Below are 13627 nucleotides of genomic sequence, written 5' to 3' on the forward strand. Positions count from 1 at the left end.
TTGTACTCTCCCGTGGCGTTGCCTAGTATCGGATGCGCAGATTTCGAAAGTGAGCAGGCAACAGACTTGGCTTTCGAGCCAATTCTAGGAGTCGATGCGACTTACTGTCCTGTGTGGTAGCTTCTCCCGGGAACAGAAAGTGTAAAATAAACAGCTGCTGAAAAGCATGAAGAATTAACGAAGTGAAAATCTCGAGTTATTTGTTCGGCAATTGACATGCAAGTGACCTCCTTAAATGCCTAGTTATTTAAGGACGTTTAGAACGAGGATGAATGAATCTTCAGGGCGCTTAATTCGCACCGGCGGGTAAATTTCTTTAGTCTTTCGAGAAGTGGCGGTAAATTCATACAAACCCAGCAGGGAGGAAAGAGAAGAGGGTAAAACCACGATCTCGGAGCGCTCTTCTCAGTCCTTTGGAAAGACTTGCCTTTGCTGCCCGAAACCCTGGAGGGTTACAGCTGGGCGAACCCGGAGGCGCTAGGACCTGGTCGGCGCCTGGCTGCGGCCGCTTTCAAGAGGGCGGAGGAGGGAGAGGAGGAGGGGGATGTGGGAAAGGAGGGGTGTTAAGGGGGGCGGGGGAAGTCATTTATGCAGAGCAGGAGCTGCTGCCATTGCCACTCAGAATCCCCGCGCGCTGCTCGGAGCCGGAGGGAGCGCTGGGAGCGAGCAAGCGAGCGCTAGGAGCCCGGGCCAGCAGAGGGGGCGCCCGGTCGCTGCTTGTACCGCTCCCGCTGGCCATCTCCGCCGAGCTCGGGGGCCCCGGGAGGAGCGAGACCGAGTCGGAGAGTCCGGGAGCCGAGCCGGGGCGAAACCTAACTGCGGAGGACGCCCGCCCCACTCAGCCGCCTCCTGCGCCCGAGCCGGGGAGCATCGCCGAGCGCCCCGCGGGCCGGAGAGCTGGGAGCACAGGTCCCCGCAACCCCAGGGATGGTCTAGGAGCCGGCGCAAGGCTCGCTGCTCTGCTCCCTGCCGGGGCTAGCCGCCTCCTGCCGATCGCCCGGGGCTGCGAGCCGCGGCGGCCCGGGGCTGCTCGCCGGGCGGCGCAGGCCGGAGAAGTTAGTTGTGCGCGCCCTTAGTGCGCTGAACCAGCCAGCGAGCGAGGGAGCAGCGAGGCGCCGGGACCATGGGCTGGGGGAGCCGCTGCTGCTGCCCGGGACGTTTGGACCTGCTCTGCGTGCTGGCGCTGCTCGGGGGCTGCCTGCTCCCCGTGTGCCGGACGCGCGTCTACACCAACCACTGGGCAGTCAAAATCGCCGGGGGCTTCCCGGAGGCCAACCGTATCGCCAGCAAGTACGGATTCATCAACATAGGACAGGTAACGAACTACAGGCTAGCCCAGCCCTCGGCCCTGAAGCCACTGGGGGCTTCTTGTCCCCTCTGCGTGGAACCCCCTCCCCCTCTTCCAGATGTGCTCTAGCAGCTGTTGCCCTAACTCTTGGGCGATGCTCTGTCTCCTGCGCGCGCGCGCGTACGCACACACACACACACACACACACACACATCACACACACCCCAGAGTTGCCGGGTCCGTGTTTTGTTTGCTTGTCTTTTGCAAGCCACGCGGGACTGGTAGGGTCTCGGGAAAAATTTAGAGTGCCCCTGTGGTGGTTTCAGAGACGGCTAGACCTTTTGACCTGAAAAGTCGAGTAGCACTAGTAATCTGAGGCAAAGTCTCAGAGAGGGTGATCGTGGGGAGAGGGGGAAATTAGGTCTTTTGGGGGATAGGGGGTGAGCGCGCCTCTGATGCCTGCGGGGAAGGGAAAACCTTTCCTGCTCGGACCTGAATTTAGCCCAGAAAGATGTTTCCTCTTCTGGGACTAGAGAACCTCTGGCGCTGGAGACGCCGGAGGCGCTGGGACTGGAGCTGGAAGGGAGGAGAAAGGAGGGGGAGGGAAGAGGGGGCGGGACCCGGTGTGAGTGCAGATTTAGGGGAGACCTCTAGGCTTCCTCGTCTTAAGCGAGGTCCGCGTGGGGGTTCCCGGAAGGGAGTTGGAGTGGGGAGGTGGGAAACTTCCGAAACTTGCTGGCTGGGTTCCGCTCCGGGAAAACGAGGAGTCTTACCCCGGGACGGAAGGTGCCGGACCGGGAGGTTGCGCCGTGGGGCGAGAGTTGGGCAGGCAGCAGGGGCGCGAGGTTTTTGTGGGGTGCCGCTCGCGGGCTTTTGGCAGAGCTCCCCTGCTAGGGAGAAATGCCCCTAAACTAAGGTGATGCTATGAGGATGATTGGAAGCGTAACAGATTTGGAAGTACTCCGGGTTCAGTGGTCTTGGCTTTCTGGTTCTCTTCCCCCCACACCCCTGCGAGAAATGGTGGTAGAGAGGGCTATGAAAGTGGGTCCCAGAAAGTACCCCCCTCCACATACACACCGCAAGCATCTTTGGGGTTGGCCGGAGGAGCGGGCCCTGGCTGGGCTCAGGCGAGAATCCGCTGGAATGGGAGGTGAGGGTGATGGATGGCGCCTTTCCAGCAGGCGCGCTTTGGGGACTGCCCGGGGTGCACGCACCCTGCGTGCTCTGCCAGGGGGAAGGGAGAGGGAGGTGCTGGCTGATGCCCGCGGAGTGGGAGAGTACGGACAGTTTCTGAGGCCATTGCGTTCCACGCCCAGGAACCCAGGGACACCCTCTGCCCCTCCTCCCCGCCGCCTGGGGGATGCGGCACCTAGGGAGGAGGCAGAGCTGCTGTCGCCGCGTCTAGAAGGAGCTAGGGAGTGCGGGGAGTGTTCAGAGGAGCAGGAGCACAAGATCTTGCTCTTTGCCCGCCCAGAGGGAGGACATATTCCAGAGAAGCCAGCCCTGTGGAGAACTGAGACTAGGGCAAGGGGCACGGTTTGTATTCCCTCCCGCCCCTGGAACTAAGGAAGTAAGGGAAGCCAGCCAGATTTTGTTGCTTGAGTGACTGTCATCTGCGGAAGATTTCCATTCTAAAGGCTCGTTGGGATTCTACTGGCTTCTTTTTCTCTGGAAGAAAACACTGAGTCCGTTCAGGTCTTTTTACATGAACTTAAAGTTGGGCACTGCCCATGCCCTGGGAATGGAACTGGGGAGGCTAGCACTGAAAGTAGCTAGTACTATTAATCTTTCCAGAGATTCATCTAGGGTTCTGCTAACATTGAACATCTCACACATGACCAGGCATTTTTGGAGGAATAAATTCTTGAACATACCCTTCTTTCTTAATCTCAAAACAACCTTGTTTGGTGAATATTACCTCACACACAGGAGATGAGGAAACCGAGACCAGCTAGACAGTGGCAAAGCCATGATTCAGACCTGGTACTCTGACTGTTGCAGGCCCAGTCTCCCACGGATCCTGCCTTTTAGGGAACCCTTCCATCCCATGATGAAGGAGGAAGAAAGTAAAATCTTCATTTCCTTGAATTCTGATTTAATGGCTCAGTAGACTGGAAGCAAATATCTGGTCTCAGTTCACAGATAATTTAGTTCAAATGAACCCAGCTTTCTTGACTTCAACAACAAGGGCAGAAACAGCTGTTACCTTTCTGAATTAATTGAGCAGAACTGGTATATGACAGAATCTGGCATAGTGAGATGGGAGAAATTGTCACCCAATCCACTTTTGAACAAGCAAACATTGCAATGTCCTGCAACCTCTGCTTGACTTTTTACAAAAGGCCTTATAATGAAGATTCATGGCTTCTCATTAAAAATAATAATACTGAGAAAGTTTATATACAAATAACACCAAGGATGATTTATTGTGGTTTTACAGCGCCAGTGAGGAAATTTAGTGCTTATAGAGGTTACAGAGGACCCCTTGAACCAGTGTAAAAAGATCAGCTATTCTACAGTGGAGAGCATTTCCTCTGTAGATCAAAGGAGCTTAAGCCTATGCTAAGTCTTTGGGGTGGTAAATGGAGTTCACACGTGGAATATCATTGCAATGTAAGGGCCAAATGTATTTCTTATTCATCCTTTACAGCTCTGACCTTTCAACACTTTAGACATCCTTTTGTTATTCTTTCCATCAGTAAACCAGCTGTGGATCAGCTGAGGGCAGTAACTAATTTGCAGATGCCTCTGGAATGTTCTGTTTTTCACCCATTTGGGCTTGGGGTCTCATCTTACGTGTTGCAAATTGGAACTGAAACTTGCTATTATTTCTGCAGTCATTTACTATCCTGGTAGTATTTTTTTTATCTTCGGTATGATATTCTAGGTGAGTAAGGTAGTAAATTTTCACCACAGTAAAGGTACAGTTTTGACCATTTACTCAGAATATCAATGTAATGTTTTGTGTAGCATCTTAGCATTTAAAAGTCACGAGAGGTAACATTTCTGGCCGGGGGATTTCTGTGGAAAACAATAGTTGTGCCTCTTCTGTTAAAAAAAAGATGGGATGTGCAGAGTAACACAAGAAGAAAGCAAACAAACAAGCAAAAAGGACGTGCTTGATTTCCAGAAGGGAACATAAATGAAGGTTTTCTTGCCTTTGTTTATAGAGCTAGCATATGTTTTCACAAAATGTTTATATTTTGTGAATGGTTGTGCCTTGAAATCCTGCAATAATAATACTTAACCATAATCATTGTTAGTTGTTGTCATGTTAGCATATATTATCTTTTGGTTGGTATCGGAGTCAGCTGCAGAATGCCCTGCTTTTCTTCCCTACAAGTTCTGACTATCGGCCCTTAGTATCTAGTGGAACCAGCACCTTCTGAGCTGGCCGAGGGTAGGAGGTGTGCTGCCTATTGACCTGCATGGGAGTGGAGGGAGAAGCCTTTGTCCTCCCTCACTAATCATGTGCTCTGACCCTTTGAGCTAACAATCTACTGGTTAGACAATTGAAATGATATAAAGGAGTAAGACCTGACAGTGTTAATTGTGGGCCTCCATTTAGAGTAAATCTACAAAGAAGAATTAATGTCTGGTTATTTGAATTCAGGGAGAAGATCCCTTGTGAACAGATTGTTTACGATGTGCAATAGCTGTATTTATCCTTCCGTGAGTTGCTTATAATCCTTGTTTCAAGCCTGAGATTACCAGTAGCAAAGCCCCTTCCCCAAACCACATAACAATTTGAATAACACCTCTGAAGGATAAAACTAAATGCAAGCCATACTGGAAAAATATTTTACCTCGAGCCCCCCATTGACAGCATGTGGACTTGGAAACTCTGGAGAGGCCACTTTCGAGGCTGTGAAAGCAGGAAAGTCACTGAACTTAATGGAGCCTCTGTTCCTTCATCTGTAAAATGATAAATCTCTAGATAATAGAGAGAGTTAACTATGCATTGCTCAGCACATAGTTAGGCTTGCAGCGAAAGGTTTGTTTAATCTGAATCTGAGGAGAAAGGTCAAAATAATTGAGATCCAAAGTTTTAGATAAGGAGAAAGGAAGACATTTTAAAAATGGAGATGCGAAATGTGAAGATCAGGAAAATGTATTTTTGAAGATTGAATTGTAAGAGCCATATCATAGCTTTGTAGGCAGGGAAAATGATTTTCCCGTTCAATGAGTAATTTAAAATATTAATAGTTTAAAAATAGTTTTATGTTAGATTCTAAACAATTAGGATTGATTTCCCATGGCAGGGTCCTCTTCCCTCATTGATTCTAGTCATAGGCCCTGAAATGTTACAGGATAAGCATACTGCAGATGGACAAAAGGGAGGAAAAATAACCTGAAAAATTTTGTTAAATCGTATTTGCATTTACATTTTATTTTTTATTCTGAATGTAGTTTGTGTGAGTAAAGCTAGAAGAAGCATTTTCCAAGTAGGTGGGAAGAGATACATTCGCAGGGAGAACTTCGTTCAGAGATGTCCTGAATACCTCCCACCCTGCTGATTAATTTTGAGCTGCGAATATTATAGGACGCTTGAAATGTTGATTCACAGAGGGCAGTGAATTCTGGATGCTTATGAATAGTCCTGGAAATAGGGGATGTGGTTAGTCTGATGGGTTGTATGGGAGTGGATTGTGCTTGCCTAATAAATTCTTAGGCATTTTGTAAACAGGAGAGTTAATTGGTGCTGTAGTTCCAGGTTGGTCTCTGTGTGATATATCTGGCTTTGCACAGGGCAGCCCTTCATGCTCAAGAACCTCAGCCCTGACCCCTGCTAGCCACTCTCATATGCATATTTCTTATGATGAGGCAAATGAAGGGATAGTAGGGGAACCTTTGCTGGAAAAAACAATTCAGAGTGCGTGGCCTGGTAATGGCGTGTCTGCTGCATTAACCTCAGAGATAAGGAATGGTTTGTATGTGGTCATTGGGGATTTTGGGGTCTATTTAAAGTGAAAAACTGCATTTTTGTGAGCCTAAAGGCAGCTGACTTTGCCTTATCACTGTCTTTCGTGGGCTTACATCCAGAGGTCCTAACTTTAAAGGTCAGCCAGAGAAATAGGGTAGTACGGTGAGAAAATTTTCAGCAATGTCTGACTCTTTGGCTGAGAGAGGGAGTCCTGATCCAGAAATATCCCCTGGGCAGGGAGGGGTATTTTTGTTGTCGGTTCAAGTTATGTGAAGCAGTGTCTGGTTTTCACCAAGGCTGAAGTATCTCCAGGCATTGCTCTGCATTGGGACTTTATTATTCATTTAATTCAGGTTGTAATCAATGGCAGAAAAGCTGACTTTAGCTTCCTGGCTGGTAAAAATAAATGCTTATAGACATTCATGCATGCTAGAATACACACACACACATATATGCACATATATATGATATATACACAGATATGTATGTGTGTAATATATGTATGTATACACAGCATATATATGTCAATTTTTATTTTTACCAGAATAAAGTTTGCACATAGTTTAGAATAAAATTACTCATGTAGTGTTCTCACTAGTTTCAACAGATTATTCATCTCTACCTCAAGGGGTACCAAGGAGGAACAATCAATGCCAATAAACTCTCCAGTTTGAGTTCATCCTGAGAGTAAAATTAGATCGGAAAGAAAACAAGACTAAGAGTCAGGTTTGAGTGAAATTCCAGGGTCTTTACTTTTATCAACCAACCTGACCCTCTCAGTTCCTCATTTTTCAGATAGGGAGCCGTAGTACCTACTCCATCCGCCTCATAGGGTTGCTGTGAAGATCGGGTGACCTAATAGTGAAAATGAGTGTGTATTAGCTAAAATAAGGCATAGGGAGAATTATATGATCTTTAAAGACACTGAAGAGATGCACAGGCACTCAAAAGAAAATAACAACATACAGTGATTTTCCAGATTGTTGTGATTGTCCCTGGGGATATAATGGGGGCTGAAAGGAAGAGGAATAAGTGTTGTGCCTGATTCTCCCATAGGATGATGTGATAGCTACACTTTTCCCCCCGGGAGCCATGGAGACAGGACAGGGGAGGGGGCAACTGACAAGAAAACCAGCCAGCTAAGGCTCCCATCCCCTGTTGGACAGCCCTTGTTTATAAGACATATACAATATGGAGGTTGCAAGATTTTCTTTCTTTTCTTTTTTTTTTTTTTTCCCCAAAACGGAGTCTTGCTTTGTGGCCCAGGCTGGAGTGCAGTGGCACAATCTTAGCTCGCTGCAACCGCTGCCTCCCAGGCACAAGTGATTCTCCTGCCTCAGCCTCCCTAGGAACTGGGATTACAGGCACGCACCACCACACCTGGCTAATTTTTGTATTTTTTAGTAGAGACGGGGTTTCACCATGTTACCAGGCTTGTCTCCAACTCCTGATCTCAAGTGATCCGCCTGCCTTGGTATCCCTATGGGATTACAAGTGTGAGCCACTGGGACCAGGCAAGATTTTCTATTTAAAGTATCAAAACTTAGTCTTTTAGTTTGACTCCAGCGCGAGTCTGTATAGAAGACTAGTGGGAAGTAAAACTGACACATAATAGGCCCATGAGGATATAGATGGGACTTTTTCAGGTGCAAGTGTCAAAAATCGACCCCAAACTGCTTAAAACTAACAAACAAGCAGATAAGCACACTGGGAATTTGTTAGTTTAAACAGATTCACATGCCTTTATATGCCTTTCTGAAAACAGCTGAATGCTTTTTGTAATCAGACCTTACCTGATCTGCACTTTCTTCATGGCAAAACCTACCCTGACCTAACCTGACATTAATTAGGCCCTTAATTTGTTTCATTGCAGAAATATGAATTGAATTTGATTGCAGGGATGTTTTCCTTGATCCCGATAGAGGTGTATGTAATATACTCAAGTATGTGCCTCATTGTGCTTTTCTCACCTGAATAATTATGAGTTCTGAAACATATTTAAATCCAAGAGTTTCAAAAAAATGATTGTGGGCCTGTCCAGCTGAAAAGCCAGAGATAGTGCTAATATCAGCTATTTCTCCTTTTCCTTCAGAAGGTGCTTTCTAGCAAGCAGCAAAGTTCATATGCTGCTTAGTACCTTTCTTATCCAGTATTGAAATTAACCCCTGAAAAAGACTCCTGATTGTTGGGTGGGGTCGTATCCCCATATGTGGGCCAATCACTTTGTCTGGGAGGGCAGCAGTATTTTGATGGGTGAGCTTGGGTCACATGTCCTCCCTCGAAGGGAGATGTTGACCTTTGATGGGCAGTCCACCAGTTGGGTAGGGACAGTTCCCCAAAGGAAAGTGGGATGCTGTTACTAGAATAAGAGAAAAGAGATGTGAGATAAGGAAAAAAAAAAAAACCCCACTAGAGATCAGGTTTTATAGGCCCTAAATGCCTAGGCTAGAGAGTTTCAACCTTATCATTTTGGATAAGTTTATACTGAAGTTTATATTGAAGATCTCTGAGAAGGAGAGACAACCCACTGATTCTACCAACACAAGTCTACCATGTAACATACAGATGAGAAAACATTCTCTGTTCTTGAGAAGCTAGAACATTTTCACCCATAATTATCATTTAGTAAGACAAATAGTAATGGACTTCTGGGTAGTATAGTATGGTTCAGTCATGCCTTGGGAGAGTCTGCTGGTAGCAGCGTGCACAATGAACTGAATGCATAATGGCAGAGTGGTTATTGTGTTGGCAATGATTATTGGTAGTGGAAACAGGAGCCATAACAATGGAAAGATTTGGAAGTTCTTGTAGAGGATGATTCAATAGGGCTTGGTAACTAAACGGAAGTAGGGGATGAGGAGGAGGGAGAATGTGAAGATAGCTGTAAAGTTTTAGCCTTGGGACCAGGAGAAGGGTGGACTGTTGTGTAGAATTAGGACAGTCTGCAGGATCATTTCTGAGAACAAAAGGATAGGCTCAGCATTAGTTTATATTTAAGGTATACAACATGACATTTTGATATACATATACATAGTGAAATGATTATTACAGGTAAGCAAATTTACGTATTTATTATCTTCCATAGTTACCCCTCCTTTTTGCGGTAAGAGCACCTAAAATCTAGTCTCTTAGCAAATATTCAATAAACAACACAGTATTATTATGTTGTTTATCCCTAGTACTGCTGCTGTACATTCCATCTCTAGACAAATTCATCCTACATAACTGTGAGTTTGTACCCTTTGACCTACATCTCCTTCCTCCCCATCCTCACCCTGGTAGTCACTGTTACACTCTGTTTGTATGTAGTCAACATTTTCTCCCCGAAATTCCATGTATAAGTGGGATCATCAACATTCTTTTTGTTGGAAGATAGAAGGACATGCTTATAGAAATGTCCGGTAGGTGGAAGAGCATTTAGGTTGGGAAAGAAGTATAAATTAGCACTCATCATCAACCTCAGTATAAAGGAAGCTTGTGGAAGGGCTTAGGATTGCTAAGAGATAAAGCATGAAGAGAGGTGCACTGAGAAGAGAAGGCAGAGAAATGAATGTCTCCACTTAGGGAGCAAGGGAGAATGGGAGTAGACGAAGGGGCCAGGAAGCTGGAGAGAGCCACCAGAAGAAAGGGTGCCTCCTTTAGATGGTGTGCAGTAGTGAGAGGTGCTATAGAAAGAATCCAGGAGGATGTGTGTAAAGTGGTAAGGAGGCTTCCAGTGCTTTTAGCACCAATGCTTGATTGAATAGTGGAGTGGAAGTCAGGTTGTGGAGCAGTAGAGAAATGGAGTACAACAGTTTTTCATTGCACACCTGCTTCTATCCACCTGCCAGCCTCCATTCCCTCCCTTCATCTCTTTCTTGCCAATGTGCTGGGGTAGTTAGGATGATAGGTTTAGAATTAAAAGGGTTTGAAACCTAATACTGCTCCTTCCTAGCTGGGGGACCCTAGATAAGTGTCTTAAGCTCTCTGTTCCTCAGTTTCTTCATGTGTGAAAAAGATATAATAACAAGAGTGATCGCCCCATACATTTGTTGTGAGGATGAGTTAAAAGTAGCTAGAATAGTATCTGACACACAAATACTCAGTAAATGAGAGTTATTGTATCTCGTTTTAAAATTTTTTGGCCAGGTGAAGAGGCTCACACCTGTAATCCCAGCACTTTGGGAGGCCGAGGCTGCTGCATCACTTGAGGCCAGGAGTTCGAGACCAGCCTGGGTAACATGGTGAAACCCTGTCTCTACTAAAAATAGAAAAATTAGCCAGGTGTGGCGGCATGTGCTTGTAGTTGCAGCTACCTGGGACCCTGAGGTGGGACAGTTGCTTGAGCCCAGGAGGCTGAGGTAGCAGTGAGCCGAGATCATTCCACTGCACTCCAGAATGGTGACAGAGTGAGACTGTCTCAAAAAAAAAAAAAAATTTTTTTTTTTTTTACCCTGCAGTAAATCAGTTTACCCCATTTATTATTTTTCACCTCCCCTTTCACTCTCAAACATGTCCAAGTTTGGAAGATAAATGATATAGTCATCCCAATTGTATGTGAATTTGTGTGTGTGTGTGTGTATGTAATTACACACCTATCCTTCCACTAGCTGGTGAGCTTTTTGAGAGGGCAGTGCCTCGTTCATGATTGTATCCCCAGCACCTAGAACCGTGTGTGGCACAGGAGAAGCACAGTGGGCACGTGGGCAGGGGGCATGCAGGGCATAAGTAAAGAGAGAGATAAAAAGTCCATCTGGAAAGGAAGAGAAACGTTGGTGCCTCAGACTAAAGAGGAAGGAAGGGTGAGTGGCGAGTCAGAGGAGTTCCGCTGAGGAGGAAAGGAGTATAGAGTGGCCTCAATCTCAGTCACTTAAAAGGATTATAAATAATTCTATCATAAAGACACATGAGCATGTATGTTTATTGCAGCACTATTTACAATAGCAAAGACTTGGAACCAACCCAAATGCCCATCAATGATAGACTGGATAAAGAAAATGTGGCACATATACACCGTGGAATACTATGCAGCCATAAAGAAGAATGAATTCATGTCCTTTGTAGGATATGGATGAAGCTGGAAGCCATCATTCTCAGCAAAGTAACACAGGAACAGAAAACCAAACACCACATGTTCTCACTCATAAGTGGGAGTTGAACAGTGAGAACACATGGACACAGGGAGGGGAACATCACACACTGGAGCCTGTTGGGGGTGGGGGGCAAGGGGAGGGAGAGCATTAGGATGGATACCTAATTCATGCAGGGCTTAAAACCTTGATGATGGGTTGATGGGTGCAGCAAACCACCATGGCACATGTGTATCTATGTAACAAACCTGTATGTTCTGCACATATATCCCAGAACTTAAAAAAAAAAAAAAAAAAAAAAAAAAGATGACTGCCTGTAGCAAGTTGGAGCAGCGGGGACTGGATGATATGGATGTCTGGATACTTCAGTATTTTGGGACACTTTTAGGAAATGCTGATAACAATTAATAATTAATGACTATATAAAAATGTGCCAAATAGCAATGAGGTTATTTGCTGCTTGTCCTTAGCCGTTGCACAGTGAGTAGTGATTAAATGAGTGAGTGAAAAAAAGAAAAAATGAACCAGTCTGTATGGTTTTGTGCCTTTCTCACTAATGCTCAGGAGCCTGAGATTAGAAAAGGACAAAACAGGCTGGGTGTGGTGGCTCATGCCTGTAATCCCAGCACTTCAGGAGGCCAAGGCGGGCGGATCACCTGAGGTCAGGAGTTCGAGACCAGCCTGGCCAACATGGCAACACCCCATCTCTATTAAAAATACAAAAATTAACTGGGCGTGGTGTCGAGCGTCTGTAATCCCAGCTACTCAGGAGGCTGAGGCAGGAGAATCGCTTGAACCCAGGAGGTGGAGGTTGCAGTGAGCCGAGATCGCGCCCCTGCATTTCAGCCTGGGTGACAGAGCAAGACACCATCTCAAAAAAAAAAAAAAAAAAAAAAAAAGAAAAGGACAAAACAAGGAGTTTGAATTTACCAGAGTAAGAGAGAAGGCGAAAGAGAGACTCTGGGAAACTAGGAGGCAAACAGTTCTTGAATACAAAAGGTGCCACCTCTGAAGTGGTTGACCATAGTCTGTGAGGAAGTTGGTGGGGCCAAAATAGGACTACTGGACCAATGGAATAGGGTGGCCATAGGGGCTTTACAAACAAAAGAAAAATGGATGGCTAGTTTGATAAGAGTGGTAGAAGCAGAAAGATGAGAGCCAACCCAGAGAGTATTTTTATTTTTTTGTAAGCTACTAGGTGGAGTTGTTCTGCCTGATGATAAGGTCCAGGGCATGGAGATGCAGGTGAGACAAACAGGCAGAGAACAGGTGAAGGCTAATGAGTTGGAAAGAGTCAAGAAACAGAGGCTGAAGTATTTGAGGGATTATCAGTGCGTGGAAGAAGAGGATTCCAAGTAATTTGTGCTGATATATCCACTGGGCAGATAAACATGAAGCTTACCCCGTATTTCATTCTCTTTGGATAAATGTAGGTATTATCTCTGCTTTACACATCTGTGTGCTATTATTTGCACTGCAGGTCCCTTACCAACTTGAGGGATAAAGACAGACACATGGGTGATTGCTTTCAACTCCCATATTTGGTTTAAAAACTGAAGATTGTGTTGAACACTGAATATAGAGGGAACAGTGGAAACAGAGAATGTAAAACCAGGACACAATATTTAAGGATGATTTTTTTAAATGGTCTACACTATCTCACATTTTAGGTTGACTTTTAGCTTAGGTTGTCACATAGTCTACTTTCCATCTCAGTATTATAACAGATAATTATAACTATAATTTATTCACATTTCATGTATTCTGCCCTTTAAATACGTATTTTATATAGTACAACAAAGCTGTGTTCTGAACATGCCTTTCATGTATTCTTAGCCTAAACTTTACCACCTTGTAGGAATACAGATACGTTTTAAAATCAGTCTTTAAAATTATTTATAGATTGCTCTATCACATATAACATTTTTAGATTGCTCTATATAATAGATTAATCTTGTTTACATTTGTATGATAATCTGATTGTTAGTTGAGGTTAGCATCACAAAAGAAGTATTTAAGTTTCTATTTTAATTTTCTGTGCATTATCTAAGAGGTTAATTCTATCCTGGGAAAATTACATTTTGGATACCATGCCAGCATTGAACCTAGTTAAGATTTATTAAAAGCAAGTCTTTCCTTGATGCCTTTCCCAGTATGACAAACTGTTTATATTCTCTCTCTCTCTCTCTCTCTCTGTGTGTGTGTGTGTGTGTGTGCGCGTGTGTGTATATATGTGTGTGTATATATATATATATATAAAATAAGTACTTAAGGGATGATATTTTTGTAATAAGTTCTTAAGGTCTGGTATTTTTCTATACTGAGAAGCTCTTACAGCTGTAAAAA

At 45.0% G+C, this 13627-nt stretch overlaps 1 protein-coding gene across 3 annotated transcripts in view; it reads left to right on the forward strand.

The window, feature by feature from the left end:
- Positions 1-613: 613 nt before the first annotated feature.
- Positions 614-13627, forward strand: part of PCSK5 (proprotein convertase subtilisin/kexin type 5) — a 465201-nt gene continuing 452187 nt past the window's right edge. For all 3 annotated transcript variants that reach the window (XM_032164318.1, XM_032164319.2, XM_032164320.1), the window contains exon 1: positions 614-1315. In XM_032164318.1, coding sequence (XP_032020209.1) covers positions 1124-1315 — 192 coding nt within the window. In that variant the 5' untranslated portion in view covers positions 614-1123. The remainder of the gene's footprint in view (positions 1316-13627) is intronic.

The sequence above is a fragment of the Hylobates moloch genome, unplaced genomic scaffold, assembly GCF_009828535.3.
Source record: "Hylobates moloch isolate HMO894 unplaced genomic scaffold, HMol_V3 SCAFFOLD_10, whole genome shotgun sequence".
NCBI lineage: Eukaryota > Metazoa > Chordata > Mammalia > Primates > Hylobatidae > Hylobates > Hylobates moloch.